At 36.5% G+C, this 24,072-nt stretch overlaps 1 protein-coding gene and 1 long non-coding RNA gene across 7 annotated transcripts in view; one reads left to right on the forward strand and one right to left on the reverse strand.

The window, feature by feature from the left end:
• Positions 1 to 24,072, reverse strand: part of SLC4A10 (solute carrier family 4 member 10) — a 180,236-nt gene that overhangs the window by 95,549 nt on the left and 60,615 nt on the right. For all 6 annotated transcript variants that reach the window (XM_021399397.1, XM_021399394.1, XM_021399398.1 and 3 more), the window contains exon 2: positions 1,862 to 1,943. In XM_021399397.1, coding sequence (XP_021255072.1) covers positions 1,862 to 1,943 — 82 coding nt within the window. The remainder of the gene's footprint in view (positions 1 to 1,861; positions 1,944 to 24,072) is intronic.
• Positions 1,466 to 10,517, forward strand: LOC110399926. Its single transcript, XR_002439459.1, has 4 exons — positions 1,466 to 1,596; positions 1,869 to 1,965; positions 9,847 to 10,046; positions 10,404 to 10,517. It is a non-coding gene; the product is annotated as an uncharacterized LOC110399926 (long non-coding RNA).

Here is a 24,072-nt window from a genome sequence, read left to right on the forward strand (position 1 = left end):
ATTGTGGTGCTCAGTCCAAAATAGTCATTACAAGTCTGACACACTAGCAGTCTCTAGAGACATCAAAACTCTATGTGCCCCCCTGAAAATATCCTACTTGAGATCTGAGGCAGGAAACTCTACTTTTGCACAGGCTCAGACTTGCCCGGAACTGAACAGAGGGGCACTGACCTTGTACATGCTACACTTAAGTGATATTGTTCTGTGAGACTCCTTCACACAGATTAACAAAAGACAGACCCCTTTTAAACTGAAGCAATGTCTGCATTTTAAGGCACTGCTAAGGGAAGCAGTAAGCAATAACAGCATTGCCCTCTGTCATATTGATGTTTATATGACATCACCACCAATATGGCCACTGTGCAGCACAGAATGCAAAATTCATACAGGCAGAGAGAAAAAAAAGAAAATAAATCATGAGGATCAACTGAATTAATCAAGGGAACCCATTTAGAAAGCTAGGGTTCATGTACTAACAATGACAACTCTCTTTGGATCTGAGGCAGTTAACTCTTTAGATGTACAATATAAAAACACATCCTAGATCTTAGCATTTCTTTTTAGCTAGTTCATGGGCCTCCTTGTGACAAAGTCAAGGACCTTCAAGGCCCCACCACAAGAAGCTAACAATTAAAATCAACAAGTTCCAGCCTCTAAAGTGGGATATCCTATCTGCAACAGAAATTCAATGTCATCCAATAATTATGACTTAGCGGTCACACATCTCAATACTGAAGCAGAAGAGCACTCGTAACAAGAATAATCCGACTGATTCAGAGATATCTGAACCAATATCATAAACTGACTTGCCTTCTTCTACACGCTTAGATGGTTCATTAGGTATGTGATTTCTGCATTGTTTCTGCAGTGTATATCATGAAGTATCTGTCTCATCTGTGACACTCCAGTATGTTTTTGTTCAGCACAAGATGTGGCTAGGCAACTACAGGAGGATCGTAAAGTAAGAATAGAAGACATTATAAATACACGTAGGTTGCTCCAAAAAGTAATGCCTCGTATTTGTTTCCACAGAAACTACAACAGATACAAAGAGCACAGTAACATTATTTGACAGAGCAAATTCTCTGCTAAAGAACACTAATTCTCAGCATAGTCACCACTATTGGCTATGCATTTTCACCAGCAATGAACAAGAGCCTGCATGCTGCACTTGTAAAAATCTGCATGGCTATCTGGAACATGGCTTGTCTTTCACATCACTGTCACCACTGCTGAAATGCACCACCTACCCACCTCACTTTGCTCACATTCACTGTTTGGTCTCTATAAACATTCAGCAAGCATCAATGAAAGTCAAGGGGTGTAATTTTTTCCATACAGAGGAATTCCATTACAGACCTTTGCTTCATATACACTTCCATGTCAGGCACCATTTTGTCAGACTGTCCCTCTGCTTCCATCTGTCACATAGCAACAACAATGGAATATTGGTGGGAAGGTTCTACTGCCATACCACTGACATTTGCCTCTGATGTCACGCACAAGAGTAATAAAATAGGAGACATTACTTCCAGAGTGGCCCGCTGCTGCTAAATCATCTGTCCTACTTGCATTTGTGTTTTTGGAAATTTCAAGGTAAAGACTTGCTAAATCCATACATGTTTATTTGTAGGACTTGATGATAGAGCACTGTGAAAACTAATAAATTTCCACCATTGTCTGTATTTGAACATTACAGTGAGAAAATTCTCTTTTTATTTCTCTTTCTAAAATAACTGATGAGATTCTACTCTCCCATACACTTTTAAATCCTCCAATCAATAAGTTTACATATTAGAACTGAGTTTCAGAACTCTCACAAGAAAGAGATAATGTAATACATACAAAAATAATCTCTCACCTTCTAGATCTTCCTTTTCAAAATGAGTTTTGAGAATGGAGCGAGTTCCACCTCTATCCACAACAGCTTCTTCATCATTTCTCTGCAAACAGAAAAAAGTACAGGTAAGCTGCTTCCCATTAGGAATCTGTTAGCAAGTCTGAAGAGTACTATGAAACAAAGATATGTTTACTATTTACTTATTTACTCTTTCAACTCAGAAATCAAAAGTTTTTAAGAACTTCATTTTCATTATTAAAGTCTATTCCTTATGTCAGTTTTTTTACTGAGGTATGATTACAGCTAATTTTGGCATAAAGAAGTTTTAAAACATGCAAGATGATGAGTAAACTGCAGTTACTGTGAACTACAAAAAAAATGAGTCGATAGGCAATGAAAGAACTGAGAATAGAAATGTCTGGCTGAGATAGCTTTATTCTTGTGTTCTTGAAGAAAGAGATTGTATATGTATTTTTGTTTACATACTAGGAAATACACTGAGCTCTAAGCAGAATTCCCAAATTATTAGCAATAACAATCCTTATACTTTGGCAAAGCTAGAGAATGATATTCAGATGCAATATGATGAGAAAAAAAGCATTAATACTATGAAAACAAGAGGCTACACTTATTGACAACTTGCAAAGTTTTTGCTTTTCTTTACAAAAACCAAGCTGCAGTTATAACGAAGGCAAACACCATACACTAACAGCATAAAACAAAAAAAATCTCTTTTTCCTCAGGAACTCATTTTATGCTCAGTTTTTATTGTGGTCATACATGCATCTTAAATGTATTCTCTATTGTACTCTAAATGTACTATGTCATGAATTGTACTCTAACTAAAAAGAGCAATAGAAATTAGTCATTTCAGTCACCTCAGGCACGCAAAAGTATCATAATTCTCTCAGTACAGAAATGTTTTGGGAGCAAACCAGCAACAAGGCACTGGCTGCTGTGCGAAACCACAAGTTGGCTTTGCTAGAAGCCTAACATCACCAATTGTTTTAAAATAAATAAATAAATAAATAAAGCCTGTAATTCACAAAGCGATCCAGAGTGGCTTCCAGTAAATAATGATGAAGAAAAAAAAAAGGATTAACTACACAAAACCACCAGTTAATATATCATGAATACATATTTCTCATTAGTGGAAGGCTTTTAGTAAGTGATATTAGAACCAGAACTGCATGATTTCTATATACAAAATTGGTATCTTAATGGAAGTCTGAAGCAAGGGATTTGAATTACCAGAGTTACATGCTAAATATACTTCTATATATAGAGTGCAATAGAACATACAATAAATTAAACTACATGAGCACCTCTCCTTAAAGAGCAGATGCCCTAGGCAAAAAGATTCACATCTAGAGCTAGATGTCATAAATTCTGGATCTAAGTTTTTTGTTTCAGGCTTCTCTCTTTTTTAAAAATAGCTGTCATGCTGTAGCTATCTTATATAGAAAAATCCTAGGAATGTGTCAGCACCAAGCATCTGGGCTGCTAAAGAAAGAGACGGAGAGCATTACAGTTATCTTTATTACAGCTTTCTAGTAGATAATAGTTCATTACTAAAGTCTGACATAGAGAAAAGGCTTTCTATTCAAACTGTTTTGTCTTTCAATAATTTAGAATTTACTAAAAACATATTAAGATGCATCACGGCACTATATCACACAAACAATCTGATAGTATTAGGTAACATTAATCCATTATTTTAAGAAGTTAGACTTCACCACGCATGTGGGGCAGGCTGGCACAATGCCATGCCCGTGGGTGAATGGATAGACAGGATGCCAAAGGCCAGGTATTACAGCCATGTCAGAAGTAGTGCTATTCTAGTGTAAGTCATAGCCACCATTTTGCTGTTACTGAAAAGGCATTATGGAAGTAAATTTAGGGGAATTTCTGTAACAGGGAGAATATTAAATTACAGGGAAATTTAAAGCTTAACAGATCATCTAACTAAACTATATACAAACTAATTCATTAATATTTATCAAAATATGCTCATACACTTTGACTTCTCCTTTCCCATGTGTTCAATTTTCAGCTTCTGGCAATCTCTTCCTTCTCTGCCTCCTCTTCCTGTAATATCACAGCAAGTCTCAGCCTTGCCTCATTCTCAGAAGTGGGTTTATTCCATTAATATTACAGGGAAAAACAGCTTAATTGGGAGTTTTATGTTGTTGCCAATTCACTTGTCAAACTCTGAGCAAAGTCCAATTAAACAAGCCTTGCACTGTGCACTCTCACTTCCCAGGGAGCAGTATGAAAGCCATCTTGCATTTAATGGTACAAGAGTCATATTGTATTTAGTCCAAACGTAATTTCTGTGATTTCTGTGCTGCCTTCTTGGAGAAAGGGATAAGGAAGTGAAGGGCTCACTAGTAGTTTAGCACAACTAATCCCATTTTGAGGCAAGCACTATAGCAATACAAGTAATAATTATGGCAGATTCTGTACGCTTTCACATGATGATTAGAGACTAGAAACTTAACTTCATTTGGTAATGCTCTGCTTTCTATTAGGGTGGCACGAAAACTAAGATATTATTAAATGTTGTAATAAGAAACTGAAAGTATAGACAAGAAGAACTATTAGACAGTCATGAAAAATGAAATGCATGTTCTGGGTGACCTTTCATGTATCAAGCAGCCACCACCATCCACACTAATATCCTCTAAGTATATGAAAGCCATGACTTCACTGCAGTTTTGTCCACCAGTTTCAGTGTGATCAGAGCAGAGCATGAGGACTAAATGTTTTTCATAATCTTCCCATGTTTATGTCAGAATTCTGCTGCTTCTTCCATTCCCCCTATTTGAATATGATGAAGGTCAGAAATGTTACATGATGCACAAATCTGCTAGTACTTTGGTGTTTAAGCCATATTGAACTACTGGAGCAGTCTGCAAACAAATTTATGGACACACTGACCAGGTATGAGTCCTTGGAACTGTCCATTATTGTGATCAGTTGCTTGCTGAGTCCAGTGAACACTGTGGTCTACTGTTTAAAGCATGAGAGAGGGATCCAGAAAGTCCCTAAGTGCTAATCCTGGATCTGCCACTGACTTGATGTGTTGGGAAAGTCACTTAATCTCAGTGCCCCAGTTTCCTCATCTGTAAAATAGGGACAATAATACTTATGCATCTACCTTCCTCACTGGTTTGCTCTGTGCCATAATTAATATTCATACAGCATTTAAAAAAAAACTGTAAAGCACTACAGGAGTGCTAAGTCATTTAGTTTAGTAATGTGCACAGTATATGTGCGTGAAGAGATGACAGGAAACCACAGATTGGTAAAAATCAATATTTAGACTCTTTTTTCTAAACATAACATCAAATTATAAGAATACCTTGTGCAGAGCTATGACAACTGACTGAGAAAAGGTTATGACATAAACAAATACATTGAGTTCACTTTATTTTGGTCTAATCCAAGACCAACACTAAAAGAAGCCAGTGGAATTGCATTTCTCTGGAGCTGCAATCAGAATGCAATAAACTTGCCACATATTTACAAATAACCTAACCTTTTTCTCCTTTGAATTATATTTGTTAATATTCTGTGTTATCACAGAATGGTTTACCTAAAATGTAGGCAGAAAACAATTTCCCTGAAACAGTAAAATATCTGCAAACACACAAGGTAAGCAGAACAAATAGCGTATCTGGAATAAAAGGGTAAGAAAAAGCTGAGGCATTAAGGCGGAAACCACAAGCTCCTTAGAGACCAGGGCTCAGCAACTCTACTCAGCTCAGGATTTCACCTTTTGCATTTTCCAAATGAACAATGAAATGACTTTCACCACGCAGCAGCATCCACTGCACATACCTCACAGGAAAAATCTATTCTAATGAAAAAAAATCTTATAAATACAGCCATTACTATTTTTGTTTCTTTATAGTAGAAGTTTGAACGTATTGGTAAGTATAGAACAGCAGGCAATAGAGCGATAACTCTGCACCATTTGCATTGCAACCACACATTTTTACACTGAAATACTTATGTAAAGTTACTTATATTTGAACAAAATTAAAAGGAAATAAACTGTCTTAAATACATTTGATTTCTATTTTTTGTATGTGGTCATGAAGACTGAAGGTCCTGATGAGTGCTAGGAATACAGATTTTCTACCCTTAGATCAACAACCTGTGTAACAGACTATAAAGGGAGGCCGCAACTATTGCTAGTACTTCTAAGTATAATGGTGAGAAGGAACAAAAAGCTTCATGGTTTAGAAACCTGTAACAAACGCCTGAAGTGCCCTTCCACTCCTCTGATCATTTTAATTAATGGAGAAATGACATTCAGAAAAGCAAAGAATTATCACTTTATAGTAGATATGTGTTGGTGATTTTTAGTTACACTTATAAATTGTACAAGCCTTCAATACTCAATAATATTTCTGTTATAAGATAGATGACTGAGTGAAAAGAAGAGGAAACTAACTTCTTTCAAAGATGTATCCATGCAGAGGCATATGAGAAATACTTTAAAATATGCTAGGTGCTAAGGTAGATGCATACACCTGTAGAACTTCAAGATATTTCTGGATGGTGGAATTAGGATGTATTTGTTATAATCTGGATAACAATAGCATAGGTTAATCTTGGTGATAATACACAGATGTCTTATATTTATTTACTAAAAAAGGAAAATGCATGGTCTTAAAAGACACTCGCATATAGCATAAAACCCATCTGAATATTGCACAAACATTTACTGAATATCATCTGTGCTACAGTAAATAAGATAATGGTTTAACAATAAATATACATGCCAATTTAAAAAATGTTAAATAGCCACAAGAAACGTCTTGCTGTCCTTCCCTTGATACTCTGTTCTACTGGTATATATGGTGCTAATATATTTCAGGCAAGCAAAACCTAGAAGTTATTTCTTTTTCTTTTTATCCTTCTTCTTATCTAAATTTTCTTCACACATGGCTACTTTTATTTTCCTTCTATGATTTTTGGTCACAGTTTTCAGTAAACTGGATGATTACTTTTATTTGAAATAGGAAAAAAAGTCAGTTATAAAGAGTATTGGTATTCCAGAAAATTCTTTGGGACTTTCAAACTTTCATTTAAAATCCTTTCCATTCTTAATTAAATTCCTAATACACTCATAGTAAAAATTGCAACATAACCAAGAACGCTTTTTCACCATTCTGTAAAATATATGGCATAGCCAAAGCCATCTTTATTTTTTTCCACAGTAGAAATTATGCCTGTGACACATGTGCTGACTCATAAGGAAAATAATCGTGGTATTAATTACTCCTCTAAATAAGCCACTTATTGACGATTAGACAACCTACATAATTCTCAAATGCCATATGGAACTAAGGAATGCCTGTCAGAATATTAAACACTGCATATTATATTAAAAACTGCACTCCTATAAACAATAGAAAGCTGTAACATAAAATAACCTTTGTTACTTTATATTATCAGTATTTATATCCTTTGGAGATGGAATTTTAATATATTAATTTTAGTTTATATATTTTGCCATGAAGCTAGCCATAGAAACCTTGTGTGTTCACCTTTTCTGTGATCTGTAGCGAGACTCTAAACATTTATCCAGGCATCATATACACATCTTGATTGCCTTCCCAGTCTGAAGATTCCAGCATCATATTATTTATATATCTCATTGTGTTGTAATTATTTCAGACACATTATGTGACATATCTATTTTTATAATCATTTTGGTTATGTTCAGCTTGTCATTTCATAAAGGTGACATTAACACAGATAAAGAAAAGTGAGTTATTTGAACTCAAGAGCTGCCAAGAACACACAGAGGAAATCTTGCAAAGACAATTAACCTAAAAGATTAAAAAAAAAAAAAAATATGTAGATGCATGCCTCCCTGTTGTAGAAGACAAATCACTGGTGATGGCCATGTTCAGCCTTGTCCTTCAAATTGTCCTTGAGTAGGCACAGTCACACAAAATAGATTTAATGCACGTGTATGCCCACAATTTAGATGCTGTAATTCTTTTCTCTTTCCAAAGACAAGAGAAGAAAAAAACAACTTGTTTTGAATATTACTATTTAATTGCTTCTATTACTTATAATCATATTTAACAATCTGTTGAAGTGGAAAGGACACTGAATTTTATTTTTCTTATGAAATATTCGTCTTTCCATTCCACCAGCTGTACTATATCATCCTTTTCCCTTCTAACAATCTATCAAGGAAGACCCATCAAAACACACATAATATAATAACATCTATTCTGTAAGGTCTAAAGAATTATTTTTTAAAAATAATTCCAGATTTTTTCATTCCAGATTTGTATCTTGCTCAAGGCTGCATGTCATATGCATAAGAGCATCTTTAGTTGTCTCTTTTTCCCCTCTTCTTTTTTCTCTTTTTATAGAATTCAAGAACTGTTTAGTATGACTCGATAGAGAAGTACTATCTTCTGCAGCACTGCTAAAAATTGCATGAAGCACTGGATCCAAAGAACTGGTCTGCTATTGACCTGAGACTGAACACACTTTTAATACAGTAATGCTATTCCTGTAACATATACACATAGATAATCATTTCAGACATTAAATCTAAGCACATACTGTTGTTATAAATCTAATGCAACTGTACACAGGCAGAAAACACACACAATTAAAACAAAGCAGGCTGAGACAAGTAAATGCTCACTAACACATAATTCCTGTGTTTATCTACATTGACACATCTTGTGCTGGTTATATACATTATGCACTATCAAGCCACTATGCACCAGTGCATAAATGAATTCATAAACACTAAAATATTTCCTTATTATTTGACAAAGAATCTTCTTTCTTATAATAAACAAGAAATCCACTTAATGCATTTGCAAGGCAAATATGTTACTTTGCTACATATGTTCTTCATATAACTATGCAACTGAAGACGAGATTTCTATTTAAAGATGTAAATAAACAATAATGAAGATAAAATAATACATTTATTTATTGCATTAATACACAGATGCCCCACTTTTCCTGCCTTCACTCACCCACCAGAAAAGAAGGGGAGGGATTGGGGAGGAGACAGAAAAAAGAGTTGTTAGAACAATGGATATAGTAATGAAGTAGTGAGCTGTTAAGTTCTTTCTGGATTCTGGTACTTATTTTGAACATTTGCATTTAATTGCAATTGTATTTGCCATCTTTTGTATGCCTTAGAGTAAAATTATCAGTAATGTCTAAATAATGTGAGAGTCTTACAAAATCTGAACAAGACCCTTGGAGTAATTGTGTTCCTTTGAACATTCTCTGCCTACTTAAGATTCCCTTACCTTTTCCCCTCCCTTCCCTCCTTTCACATCACATCTGCTGAGTTTGTAAGCTAATATTTAATCAATTGCTAGTCTCAGAAAGACCTCTGAATAAATAAAAGACAGTGCTCCTTGCTGCTAGTGAAGGGTTATAGAAGCTGGATCACATCTCTGTGACAGAAATTTGATTCCCTTTTCTTCCTATTTTTCTTTACTACAGTGTCAAAATACTTGTAAGTTATTGAGGTGGGAACAACACAGAATTCAAGTTTTCCTCTGCAGTTATTTGAATATCTTATGTCATCCTAATGCAGTCCCATTAGCTGAAATCTTTTTTTGTTTCATAGCAATGGCTATGTCAACTACTACGGAAAACTCCAAAAGCGTAAGAACGGATGTGAAGACTTTATCTAAGGGCTAAATCAGATTTACTTTCTGCTTGTCTGGGCTCCCTCTTGGCTTGATGCCAGGTGAGGATATAGCCAGGATAACAGAACTATTTAGGTGTAGTTACAAGTTAAACATGCTAAGTGTATCCCACTGTGCAATAAGGTATTTGCTCCTGGATAGCAAATGGTAAAACGTAAATTGTTTCAATTTCTAAATTCTTAATCAGCAGTAAGATATACTGGGTTTTAAGTTGAATACACTTCTCATTTCAAAGGTCCTGCTTTCAGCCTCAGAAAATTGAGGTGTCTCTCAATGACATGTATCCAGACTTCTTTCCTTAGAAATAGCTCATGGAGAAGAATCATAGCAGGCAGTCTTCCAGCAGCAGCTACTCATGTGGAAGTAGCAAGCACAAACAAGAAAGGAGGTCATGACCAAGTTATCAGGACCTGTTTCTACAGAAACTGCAACACTAGGAGAGAGGATTGAGAGGATTTTTTCCATTCATTTATAGCAAGAAAAGCATGGTAAGTCTGGAATCTTTATCTTTTACATACAAATGTATGCTAAATATAGACTGAAGCGCTTTTTTTTTTTTTTTTTTTTTTTTTGCAAGATAGTTTGATTGAGACTATCTGAAGAGACGGGATAGTAAACTAAATGGACTATTAGACTGATTGACTGTGAACATTCTTACGGGCCAAACTTATTTCTAACCTTCCTAATAAGTTTGCCAATGCTAATAATATTGTTATTATATGAGTAGTGGAGGTAATCTGACTGAACCAAATCTAATTAAAAAGTGTTAAAAATAAGATTGTCTTCTTCTCATCTATTGTCAGGAAAAAAATGAACTTAGAGTACCATACAATTTTCTGTTGCAGGCCCAGAGATTAAACTGGACTCCTTGTGGTTCTTCAGGGGGTGTCTTCTATATCATCTTTCTCCAGAAGAGAAAAAAGATTGAACTATACCGATTAGAGATCAAAGCTCTCAAAGCTGAAAAGGCTTTGTTTTGTTGTCTTTTTTCGTTTAGACTGAAAGTAGTGAATAACTTCCTGAAGACAACTAACAAGTCTTTCTACCAATCTATCTCATCCAAAATGTATGAATTCCAGTGTAGGGTTTAGTCTGAACAGTCCCTAAATCATCCACATAGAATCACAGAATCGTAGAATCATAAAACGGCTTGGGTTGGATGGGATCTTAAAGATCACCCAGTTCCAACCCCGCGTCATGTGGGCAGGATTTCCAGCCACTAAATCAGGCACCAGATCAGGCTGCTCAAGGCCCCATCCAACCTGGCCTTGAACACCTCCAGGGATGGGGCACCCAAATATCTCTGGGCAACCTGCTCCAGCATCTCACCACTCTCTGAGTGAAACATTTCTCCCTAATTTTCTAATCTTAAATCCCTCCTCTTTTAGTGTAAAACCATTCTATCTTGTCCTTTCACTATCAGAGCATGTAAAAAGTCTGCCTCTCTCCTGATTATAAGTTCCTGTTAAGTACTGGAAGGCTGCAATAAGGTCTCCCGAAGCCTTCTCCTCTCCAAAATGAACAAGCTCAGCTCCCTCAGCCTGTCTTCATAAGAGAGCAGCTTCAGGCCTCTGGTCATCTTCCTAGTCCACCTCTGGACCTGCCCAAGAAGCTCCACATCTTTAGACCTCTTTAGGAAAGAACATTAGACGAAAATTCAGGTGCTTTTTGTCTCTGGAGATTCAGCTTGTTCTACATAATTTTTTTGTCATGAGTGCTTTTTTTTTTTTTTTAATCAAGGCAACTGTAATTGATGTGATTGAAAACCACAGATTTTTATCACCCAGAAATGTCCTGCTGCATGCAAATGCACACTTTTCCTAACTGAAATGAACTTTCTATGACTGTCTATACAGCCACAGTTAGAAATAACTACTCACAAAGAAGATTAAAAATAATGTCCCCCAAGCTACTGAAGATATGATGTTATCTGAAGGTTCAGGAAGTCTAGTTAATTCATAAAGGGATTTTTAGGGAAAGAAAAAAAAAGCAGTAAACAGTGCAGAAGCAACTAAGAAAGGAAAAAAAAAAAGGAAGGCAGAAAAGAAGGAGGCATGATAATGAAACTGGTGATGTATTCTGAAAAAAACATGGCAAATAAATAGATTTCAGATACCAAGTTCGAAGCTAATTTGAAGTTACTCATGCATCACTTCTGAATACCAAATCTATGCCAGGAAAACTAAAGGAATTAAATATAGTACTGGAGAGAGAATTTTCATATCAAAGACTCAGGCAAAATGCACTGGGACAATGACCATGATAGTAGACTAAATAATGAGGGATTTGTATATTTTAAAAGTCTAGATGGCACAAGTGCACAAGATGTACATTCAGAAATTTGAAATGTGCTGCCAAAGGTAAGTACAAATTATGAACAGTAGTTCAACTGGTGTTCTTACCTCTCAGATCGAAGAACTAGTCTCCTTCAGATTGCTTACGTGATACAATACACTTTTAAACATCAACTTCCATGAGCTTGCTATTCTAGTTTAGTCAAGATATTTGACAATATAAACAAGCTAGAAGTTAGAAACAATTGATACGACTTTAATAGTGTGCTTTATATTGAAATTACATAATTTTTCCCATAAAAATTTTACTGTACAATAGAAAGAAAACGTCAGTACTTCTATGTGAAAGGAGTTTTACTGTTAGAGAAGAGCTTCATAATTTTCAATGTCAATTTTCTAATAAGGCCACTAAATCCTGCTGTGGTGGGGAAACTTTTCCAAAGTAAAATTTTTTTCAATCCATCTAACAGGCGTAGTATTTACCTATTTGCTTATGTATTTGCTGGATTACGAGTATCACATTACAATTAACCTTTCAAACTTTTTAATCTAGATATCTCCAGTATTCAGTGTTTTGAGAAAACAGCAGAAACGATTCAAAACTAAGTTTTACTGGCTCAGCACAAGTAATGATTTTTTTGAATTACACACTATTATTTGTATTTCATCAAATTGCTATAAAGTAAAAATAATTACATACACAATGAAGAAAAAGAATAATCAACAGATGCTTTACATACCATTCCTTGCCAACACAACACTTCCTTCTTTTATTTAAGACTGATTTTTTTTTTTTCTTTGGAGGGGGGGTGGGGTGAGTGATCATACTTTAAAAACAAAATCCTTGCTATTTAAACAATATGCTGCTAGGTACTTGGACCATTCACATTTACTATCAATCCTTACCGGAGGGTACAACAGACCCCTTCTTGGCACCATCTCATTGTAGATACTTAGCAAACAACAATATCCCAGTCTGTATTTGGCTTCATAAGTATCCTCGCTTATAGCTGCAAGTAACTGTCTTTTTTTTTGTATTAGTATTGTTACTAAATATGCATGTATTCACATGCAGAGAAAGAAAAATAGCATTTGTGGGCTCTGTTAAGATATATACTGCAAATGTATGTATGAAGTGATAGTCAATAGTTTATAACTATACCAATAGCCATATTTTAGAAGACAAGCAGTAGGCATGCAAACAAGAATACATGGCAACCTAAGTGTAATAAGATTTGCACAAACTAACCCAGCTACACAGTCATTAACAGGTCATACTTAACTTTACAGACTACAGAATAGTTTTGAGGAAGACAGGGCACTATAAAAGAAAGTGCACAAAGAAATGGTAGATAAATAGATAAAAGCCAGTACTGCCAGCAGAGCAAACAAAAAATTCAAATATGTGATAGAATACCTCTCCTGGAAGGGAAAGAAAGAAGGACACAATTTTTAAAAGACCTGAAGTTTGTATTTGGGAAGATGAGTAGACTTTTTAAAGCAAATTATGTAGGCAGAGGAATAAGCTAAGATGATATTAACACTATTAATCAAGTGAAGGAAAGTTTTAAGTTTTAAAGTCAGACAGGAAGATGAGATCATAATAGTCATGGTGCTGATATGAGCAGGCCTTTAATGTGAATTACGGCAACAGGGACAAACAAGAACTGTCAGACCTCAGAGCTGCATAGAGGAAGAAAAATGCATCAGTAAAGAAAACTCTGGAATTGTTTGTGACATAATTATGTTCAGATGACCACTGAGGAACAAGAAGATTTTCTGAGATAGGTTGGATTTAACTGGAGTGGAGGTCGACCACAAAAAGTACAGTAGATCTTCATAAAGACTATGTTTATGGATGCATTATCCAAAATTAAGGTGTGAAGGTTACAAAGGCTGAGGATGGATTCCTGCTTGATTTAAAAACACACCTACAAACAAAAAAAGGAGGAGGGGGAGAGGAAGATTTACCTAAAAGGAAACAAAGTCTGGAAAGAGAATCGACAGGAACAAAGTGACAGATGCTTAAAACCAACAAAATTTTGTGAAGAATACAGCATACAAGCTTGGAGATAAGACAGATGGAGTGGAGGAGAATAGAGAACTAGCTTGGAAGTCTTCCAGGTATAAGTCAAGATGAACATTAGTGAGATAAATATCAGTGCAGGAGACAAACCAGAAGTGAGCAGTGTTTCAGAAAAAGGAAGACGCTCGAATTTTGATGTTGGTTGGTTAATGTTAGTAAGTTTACATGGAGACAACAGGAGATAGATTATTTAAATGGGGGGGCTATAGAGTTCATAAAAAATACAAAACAGGGAAAACTGCAAGCAAAAATACTCATCACATAACAAAAATCCTAGAACTACAGAAATCTCCAAGTTAGAAAGTCAGCAGAATCAAAAGATTTCCACCAGAGATATACAGCAGTATCTCTGCAGCATGGCAGATGGCATTAAGAACTGAGAAAGTGGGTACTGAGAGTCAGCCAGGACCACGAATTGTCAGAAGGGTTTGGACGTAGATGAGAAGAACAATTAAAATAGATGAGAAGAGCAACAAAAACAGAGACTATAAGGAAGTGATATGCTGATAGAGGAAGTTATAGAGAAATAAAGGAAATAAGAGCAGAAAAGAGGTCAAGATTGACAAAAAAAAAAAAGGTTTTACAAAGTCCCATTCTTGAAGTGAGAGAATAAAAATGTTGAAAATTAAAAAAAAAAAGTTACCACAGAGAAGAAATTCAGAAAACACAGTGCTTAGAGGTGACCTACTTAAGTGTGTAGCTGATTAGGTATATATGATAAGGTTCAAATGAAAAACAGCACCAGGGCAGCTACAGAGTTGGATGGTCATCCACATGGAAACCAAAATATAAGAAATTCTTAACGCAAGAGAAGAAAGCTGCAAGTCAAAGTCAGACAGACAAATGGGAACAGGTAAGAGTTGTGTGCATGGCAAATGGTAAAAATGTTAGGCTGAAAGAAACAAATACTTATTGTTCAAAAAAGAAAGAAAAAGAAGAGCTAGGAGGAAGTAGAGCTCAAGAACAAGATCACAGATATGCCAATTTCTTTGACCCAAATTCAAAGAAAGAGATAGCAGTCTTCATTAAAAAAGAATCATGGAAGAGCCGTTGTTAACAGGAAAAAAGAGAACAGAGTTCTGTGGTCTGTAGGGAACCACAAAAGGCAAAAGGAAAACCTTCAGGTTCTTGAAGGCCAGTAACATTCTAGAAAAATCAAGAAAATAAAACGAGCAGGTAATGAAGACAATGGGAGTGTTTTGCACCTAAAGGAAAAAAAAAGTTTATGGCAGAAACACCATATAAAAGAGGATGAACTTGAGGCAGATTAATTTAAAGCAATAAGGATGAGACAGAACTGTGATCTGCACATAGGATATAGAAGTATGAGAAGCATCAGACAGAACACAGATAAACAAGCACCAATAAAGCAATCAACAAGAACAAAAGAAAAGAAGCTGTGCCATCCTGATCATTACTCTCCCATATATTCTAAAGTCTGTAGATAACAGAGGCTATTATATATATACTTTCTACTCTATACATTAGCTGTTTTAACAAATTACACAGCAATTTAAAATACTAGTTGATAAGAATGACTTGCTTACACATAGATTAAATCCTGTACCTTATATTGTATACCAAGTCCACATAAGCAGCATTGGTGGAGGCATTTTATACTGGAACTCTCTGTAATTATATTAGCAGTTCATGCCAACATGCACTAATAAATCTTTTGTAATGTAGAACTGGACTAATCTAAGCCCTATTCTCCTAGGAATTTTAATCATATTTATGGATCGTCTGCCAGAATAGCATACTGATTGCTTAATTCTTCTTATAATATAGTACACAAGAGAGTAAAAAATATCACTGGTTAAGTGCTCTTCTGCATCCTTCAACATATAGATGTCTGGGTTCTTGGGGAGGGAGTGACTGTGGGTTTTAGTTATTTAGTTATTTATTTTGAAGCCTCTTGTTTTGTTATTTAAAGCCTACTCGTTCTTTTCCATGCCAAGTATTACAGCTGATATATGTGATACTTATTTTCACCGGTGATTATTTTCAAGTGAAATATTTCTGAGTGGAAAAAAACTGTAAATTGAGCCAAGCTGGTTCACATATTTTAAACTACTCTTCTCCCAGCAAGTTACACAGGGACTTTTGTCCCCAAATAAGGTTACAATCAGCACTGCTATCTGTGGGGGCCACAGATGTCAGCTAACACATTAGAAGTTCTCACAATTGATCCGTCAGGGTAAAAAAAAAAAAAAAAAAGTGCATTGAAATTTATTCCCTCCCCTCACTCTGATATGCCAACCATGCTAGTTATGTATATTTAAAAAACAGTGGGAAAAAAAATACTTAGAAAAGGGTTATGTGTAATAATTTAATTTTCTTTACAATGTTTATATTCTAGTATGATTACACCTATGGTTTCAAATTGATTCCAGAACTAAATGTAGCAGAATTCAACCCAAAGCAGTAGCTTTAGAATCCATAAGGTTTTTTTATTTGCATTTGGGTTCAGACACAAAATCCTGCTCCAAAGTAGTGGAATTCTCAGCAGTCTGGATCGCAACAAAGATATTACTCCACAAAATCACCAGTGAGATCCTACATTCAGTTGCACCTTGCACAACTCCAGGTTGGCCAATGGGAACCCTGAAGGTACATAAGATTCTCAGTAATTTTTATTTTTAACCATAGCATTGCTAAAGACTGTAACAGAATACTGGAATACATAAGAGCTTTCTTCTGCACAGAAACAGAATGATACATTTTAAACTGAGGCAGGGCACAGAAGTGTCAACTGGAGACTAGAAACAGTAATAGGAAGTCAGCAGAACAAAACAAATCTCTCTTAATCCATTTTTCAAACCAAAATGGCCGACAGCTTTTATAAAGCCAATAAAAAATGAAGCTACTTCATCCACTTCTGCTTATATCCAAACCAAAGAACTTTTGACAGAAGAACAAAAGAAGAGAGAACCACTCCTGGAGGAAAGAGCCCACTTCTGCCTTTAGCAGTGGATCTGACTCTTGCAGGGCAGTCAGTAAGCCTACCCACCTACCCAAACTTCACAGGCACTAGAGCAGCTGGTTCCAGGACACTAGCACTCTATCTGTGCAGTCTATGCATGTTTCTGATTTATCTGTGTCAACGGTTTACGGGCGTTAGGCCCGATTCCGTGACAAAGGGGACGGGGGACCCAAGGGCCCACGTCCCGGGAAAAGGGAAAAGGGGAAAAGGGTAGGGAGATGGCCCTGAGAGCAAAGAACAGCGGCAACAATCTGAGGAGAAACAAACTAATTTACTAAATAAGATATCGGAATGCAAAACAACACACTATAATACAATATAATTACAATTTAAGCTGATAAATCCAATACAGAGAGAGAGAATGTCCCAAAATCAAGGTAGGCCTTACTCTACTACCGACGATAAGACGGCTGGAGAGCGAGGTGCTGCCAAGACGAGAGATGGGCGGAAAAAGGGATGAGGTCTCGTAATCTGCAAGTTTTTATACTGCGAGCTTCTATCTTTTCCCTCCGGCTGGAAAATGGTAACAAAGGAGCAAAGTACCGTGGGGACTGTAGTAGTCCTTCTCTTCTGAGAACTAGGTATGTCCACTACATGATGTTATGATGTGGAATACCAATAACCGAAAATCACAAAAAATGGCTAAAAAGGAAAAAATAAATTTAAAAAAAGATAGAAAAAAAAAGGTAGTAAGTGATATATTTAATTAAGACAGGTCTCCTTTTCAGTAGCATAAAGATCAAGTCAACAAATCCTGTGCGTAGTTCCTGTAATAGATATTACTGTTAATCACTTAAAAACTTAATTCCTGATCATTCTCATTCTTCAGTTTTCATCACTCTGAATCAAAGAAGTAATGCTCATTTCAGAGAATAATAAAAGATTAGCAAAGGTGTGATGACTTTCTTGAACTTGCACCCCCAAAAAGGCAATTCTGACATTCTCTTGTATTAATCTTTCTGATATTTTACACACTTGTTTAACATTCGTGCTTCCTTTGTTATTCTTTTTACTGTTGTGCTTCACTACATTTCTGTGGAGATCCAGCCTGCCTGGAAGTCAACTACTGTTAAATTTGGATAGCCATCCAACAGACGTACTCAGGATATCTTAGCCAACAAATCCCAGTTTATAATCCAAGTTCTACAGGTGAGACAACGAAGTCATCTCTGTACATTTGAAGTGGAAGACCATACATTAGGATGTCACCTTCTGCAAAGATTTCTAAACAATATTTCTCAATAATCATCCAGTGATCCTGCTACTGGTTTTTGGCAGATTATAAGAATAAAATTACAGGGCACATAAGTAATTATGATATAATGGAAAACAATTTATCCTGTGGAATCATGCCTTACAAACCTACTGTAATTCCTTGAAAGAGTAAAGAAGGATGGTGATATTAACTGATGACAGCTGGAGTCAGATTTAAAGCATACAAAAAATATATAGTTCTTCACACAGCATAGTGGTAAGCTATGGAACTCCGGTGGATACTAAAAGCTTTAAGTTCAAGAAACATGCAGATCTGATTGGGGAAGAGAAATTATCAGAAGAATCAAATACACAAATACAGTTTCAGAAATAGACAAGACAGTCTTGAAGCCACTGAGAACTGTGAGGTTCTCAGAAAGTATCCAGGAGATGCTGTGCACTTGCCCCAGTCCTATGTTTCCTTGGGTTTATGACCACTATCAGAGAGACAAGATGCTATGGGGAGCTCTTGGTCTGACCCAGCACAACCATTTTTACATTCTCGTGCTCAAGAGGAAAGGCATGGGAACAGAGGTATGTAAAGGATGGTCCTCTGCTGAGACTTGGCAAGAGGCCCTCTCACAAGAGACAAGAAAACTAGATGTGTGCAACAGTTCCAACAGAGTAGAATTGCACTAAGAATCTGATGAAGTAAACAAAACACTGCCTTCATTAATAGAAAAAATCTCTGAAAATTAGGTTTACCAGGCATCAGGTACTTCTTGTCTTGGAAATGACAAGTTCCCTGTTGTCTCAGGAAAAGGCTAGTGCTGTTGCACAGTTACCTGCCACATCTGCATACATCACTATGCCTAACCTGAACACGCAAACTGTAAACCAAGAGAGGAACATAACTGGCAATGAACATGCTGAGAAGGCAGGAACATCTATTATGGGGACAACAACAGCTGCAGGGCTTGGCCAATTTATTCTACAGGCTCACAGCTGCCCAAGCTCTCTATATAATCATGTACTAAAAGTGACCAAAGCCCAAGAGCCTGAATCTTGTTTGCTATGACTGAATAAACTGCAGTTTTTCTGAAGAAACTTTACACTGACCTTACTAGAACCTAAAGGTGCTTTGCTGTACATTTTGACATCAAATTAGAGATCTACAGGTGTGCACAGTGTAGCCAAGTAAAGACAGTAAAATTAAAAGGAAATTATACCAGAAATTGATAACGACATTTTTAGGGATACAAAAGGATGCGCAGGAGGGAAATAAAGTCCGAGCTATTACCAGGGAAATTTGTTTATAGCTGATGATACTGACATTGCTAAAAACGTGAATTTAACCTGTCTCAACAATTGCAAAGGATACTAAAAAAGAAACAATTTAAGACATCTTCACTGTTGAAGCAGGCGAGACAAGGACACAGCGTGTGTCCCAGATCTTTGCTGAAGCTGCCTGTAGGATAAGATGTTCAGGACACAAGGAAGTGCTTGTAACAACTTTTGACAGCACAGATTACATCTTTCACTGACATCCACAGAAAATATGCGTGTTTGCATTAGAAGTTAGATGGCTGAGAAATTTCAGCACATCTGCAACCTACAAAACAGAAAACCACTCAGGAAAGAGGAGGAGGAGAGCAGAAGGCAGGCTGGGCAACAACTAACCCCAGTGAGTCACTGGAAGACAAACACCAACAGCAATGAGAAATTCATTTACGATTACATACAAAAGGACTGGTGACAGCACACTGAGATCTAGCAGAGGGGACAAGCCTGGCAAATGCAACAAAGCAATCACTTAGCGGAGAAAGTGGTCATTGCTGCCAAGGCTGCTTTTCATTCTGATATGCTTCGCATTTCATTTGTTTGCTGGCAATATCCAGTCACCTCCATTAATTCCTGCACCCCAGTGGAATAAGTCATATTTTTGATGCATATTAGCAACACTACCACAATGGATATTCTGAAGATAAGATATATCACAGTCGCCAGGCATTGAGGTTCTTCCATAACAATAATGACAGCGCTAGGCCTACATCTGGCATGTGGAATCTAAGCATCCAGGAATAATCTTCAGCACAATATACAGCACTGTAAGAAAACATTATATTACTGACCTTGGAAAAAAATCTATTGATCTGTGCTTTCTTTATGTATTAGATTTTTCTAATGATCTCATGAGCACAGACATGTATGAATTCTAAAATTTTACATTCCCCAAAATGTTTTCCTGGAATAAGACTAGAAAAGTTAGAAGAAAACTGAGGAGGAAAAAAAAAAGGGGGGGGAAACAGAGGTTCAGTGGTTGGTGTGTTTTGTTTTTTTCTTCTGAATTTAAAGTATTTTGGATAACTTTTGCAGGCAAATAGAAAATAAATTCTTAAACACCTTAAAAATGCTGCAGCAGAGAAGTTTTTTGAATAAAAGAGCAACAGCTGCTGATATAACTTACTTGCATGGCTAACTCCTGGACAGAATCCCCCTAAAGAATAATTTACCCTCTCACCTAGTCAGGTCTCAGTCGTGTAAACTGTTATATACAAACATACTCCATAACTGAATGCAATTGTTATTGTCAGCCTGCTCAGATCCCCTAACTAACACCAGGACAAAATAGAGCTCTTCTGTTTCACTTACAGAATTCAGGCAAGTGAAAGTTTCTGCTGAAAAATTTTTATCACAAGATTGGCACATAAAATTGATACTGCTTTCATTAGAATAGTTTTAATTGCATTAAATGTAGATACATACCATATGGGTATGATTTATTGCATGCATTTTAATGACTCTGAGTCTGCTTATATAAAATGTCTCATAAAGAGAATTCAGATAAGTAAACTCATCATGTTATCAGAAGATAATTTTTAATCATTGATGGCTCTTATAGACATTTTTATTTTTTTAGGCAACTGGGGAGACAAAAGGGAAGCTATTATAAAAATGAGCAAAGTTTTACAGTACCTAAAAACCCTTCCTTGTGTCCCTTAATGCCTGTTTTGCATTTTCATTCAATGCACTCATTTGAGTATTTTGTATCAGCTAATGTTTGCTGCATCAGCTGAGAACTTTTGAAAGGCCTCTTAATGTTCTAAAGATCCAACAGAAATCATTTGGGGCAAGCTGACAAGACACAGTTTATGAACCCTGGTAGTTCACATTCCTCAGAGTTCACTTTTTATTTTTTTAATTAGCTATTACCACGCCAGAAGAGATCTTTTTAGTAAGTTCTTTAAAATTTACTTAGCTTCAAAAACCCAAAGTTTAGAAGTTCCTCTTTAGAATTCATTCTCTATTTCAGTTGTCATTTGGGTACTCACATTCCATATCAGAAATTCTAAAACTAGTTTAATCACTAGTGTAACTGCTACAACTGAAATAAAGCTACTTTTGAAGCTTCTCTTCCCCATAAGATTACAAAAAATGAGTACTATAATTTTCAGTGCTTTCACTCCTCATTTTTCAAGGATCCCTGTCCAAAGCTTCCTGTATTAGATGGATGTCAACGGTTTACGGGCGTTCGGCCCGGTTCCGTGACAAAGGGGATGAGGGATCCATGGGTCCACGCCCCGGGAAAAGGGAAAAGGGGAAAAAGGGTAAGGAGATGGCCCTGAGAGCAAAGAACAGTGGCAGTAATCTGAGGAGAAACAAACTAATTTACTAAATAAGATATCGGAATGCAAAACAACACACTATAATACAATATATTTACAATTTAAGCTGATAAATCCAATACAGAGAGAGAGAATGTCCCAAAATCAAGGTAGGCCTTACTCTACTACCGATGATAAGACGGCTGGAGAGCGAGGTGCTGCCAAGACGAGAGACGGGCGGAAAAGGGACGAGGTCTCGTGATCTGCAAGTTTTTATACTGCGAGCTTTTATCTTTTCCCTCCGGCTGGAAATGGTAACAGAGGAGAAAAGTACCGCGGGGACTGTAGTAGTCCTTCTCTTCTGAGAACCAGGTATATCCACTACATGATGTTATGATGTGGAATACCAATAACCGAAAATCACAAAACCATGACAATGGACTATTTCACATAACATCTAAAGTTCCTTTCCTGACAATAGGAACTGTCCCCTCTACTCATCTCGGTGAAGATACACCTGAAGTGCTCTATTTAGTTCTGGGCTCCCAGAGAGACATGGACGTATTGGAGTGACCTCACTAATGGATCACGAAAATGATGAAGTGATTGAAGCTTCTGTCAAGTAAGGAGAGGTTGAAATAATTGGGACTGGTTAGCCTAGAGAAAAGATAGCCTACAGAGGTCTCATTAGAGTGTACTAATAATTGTTTGTGGGGGAAGAGTGGGGCAGGCGTAGCCAGACTCTTCTCCTTGGTGCCCAGTGACAGGGCAAGGAGAAATAATCACTAACAGAAATATGAGAAATTCCACTTAACCACAAGAAAAAAATGACTATGAGATTGGTCGAACAGTGGAACATGCTACTCAGACCTGCTGCAGAGTCTTTATTCTTGGAGTTATTTAAAACCTGGTGAGACACAATGCTGGCCAATGTGGTCTAGCTGTCCCTGCTCTAGGCAGAGAAGGGGTGGACTCCAATCTCCTCAGCTCCAGGGAGCTGGATAACTTCCAGGTGTTCCTTCCAACCTCAACAATTCTTCGATCTTGCAATCATCATAATCTTTTCCTGATTTCATATACCTATGTTGCTAGTCTCCAAGACTAAAACAATACAAGATTGCCACTCATACCAAGACCCTGATTTAGAGACAAGGCACTCCAGAGACCAAGACGGAGTAGCAAGCCAGGCTAAGCTTTTATTTTCTATTTGATTTTGGGGTAGCCATTTTATTTCTTTTGGGCAGAGCTCCCTTACTAACATGAAAAAACCTTATAATCACTCAAAATCTTGTAATAATGGTATGTGTGTTTTAGAATATATCCAAGAACATGATGGCTTCCCTTTTAGGGTCACAGTGAAATCAGTATGGCACAATGGAAAGCTTTATGTAGCTTAACAAAATTTACCAGAATTGTGGAACAGCTTCTACTTAAGCTTAGTTTAATTATCACAAAGTCTGATCACAGTAATTAAACAGCATTCGTGTTAATGTTTTTGGTGTTTTGTTTTTTTTTATTAGTAGTAGTAACTTATACTGATAAGGTAAGTAAAGCAAAATAAATAAGATCTTGCAAGAAAAAAGAAACAGTATGAAGAACTCCTATTATCATTACCAGAGCAGAGAGGGGAAATGAGACAGGCAGACTGTAGCTGAATCTTCTCCAAAACACCATGCTACATAACACATAACCATTCTCTTTTTCTGCATTAGCCTGGTCACCTTCCTTACTACTCCCCACATCTACAGCAATTGGTTGGAACTATGACTATTTTAAGTTTCATAGGTTACTGTGGCATTATTGTTTTGATATATTTACATTTTCATATACTTATAAATTCCTTCAAATAGTCTTCACTCAGATTGATCACATAGTGATATTCTTGGAACACAAACTGGTAAGAGTCATTTAGCTACGTGTTTTGTGACACTTGTTAGCTAATGCACATTTATTTTAAGTTACATTCTGCTTAGGCCTTTCTGGCATGCTTATTATAAGCCCACCCTAATTCAGGTCATTAGGCCCAAATATATGCATTGAGGTACTAAATGAGAATCTGACATGAGAACAGGATCATCTTCTGGGAGGGAGATTGATCTACGACAAAAGAAACTGAATCCCATCAATTCATCCTGAAAGCACTTTATGCTTCTAGCACTCTTTCGCCATTTGCAAAACTTGGCCGCTATCTTCCATTTCCCCTGGTGCTGTCATTTCCTTAAGATCTTGTATTGTAAGGTGTGAGAATAGTCAGTAGTGTGGAATTAGGATGGCAACCAGAAATAGGTAGAAGCATGGGCACAAATATATAACTGAATATATACACGTGTGAGCATTCATGTTTAGAATTGA

Source organism: Numida meleagris, chromosome 5, assembly GCF_002078875.1.
Source record: "Numida meleagris isolate 19003 breed g44 Domestic line chromosome 5, NumMel1.0, whole genome shotgun sequence".
Taxonomy (NCBI): Eukaryota; Metazoa; Chordata; class Aves; order Galliformes; family Numididae; genus Numida; species Numida meleagris.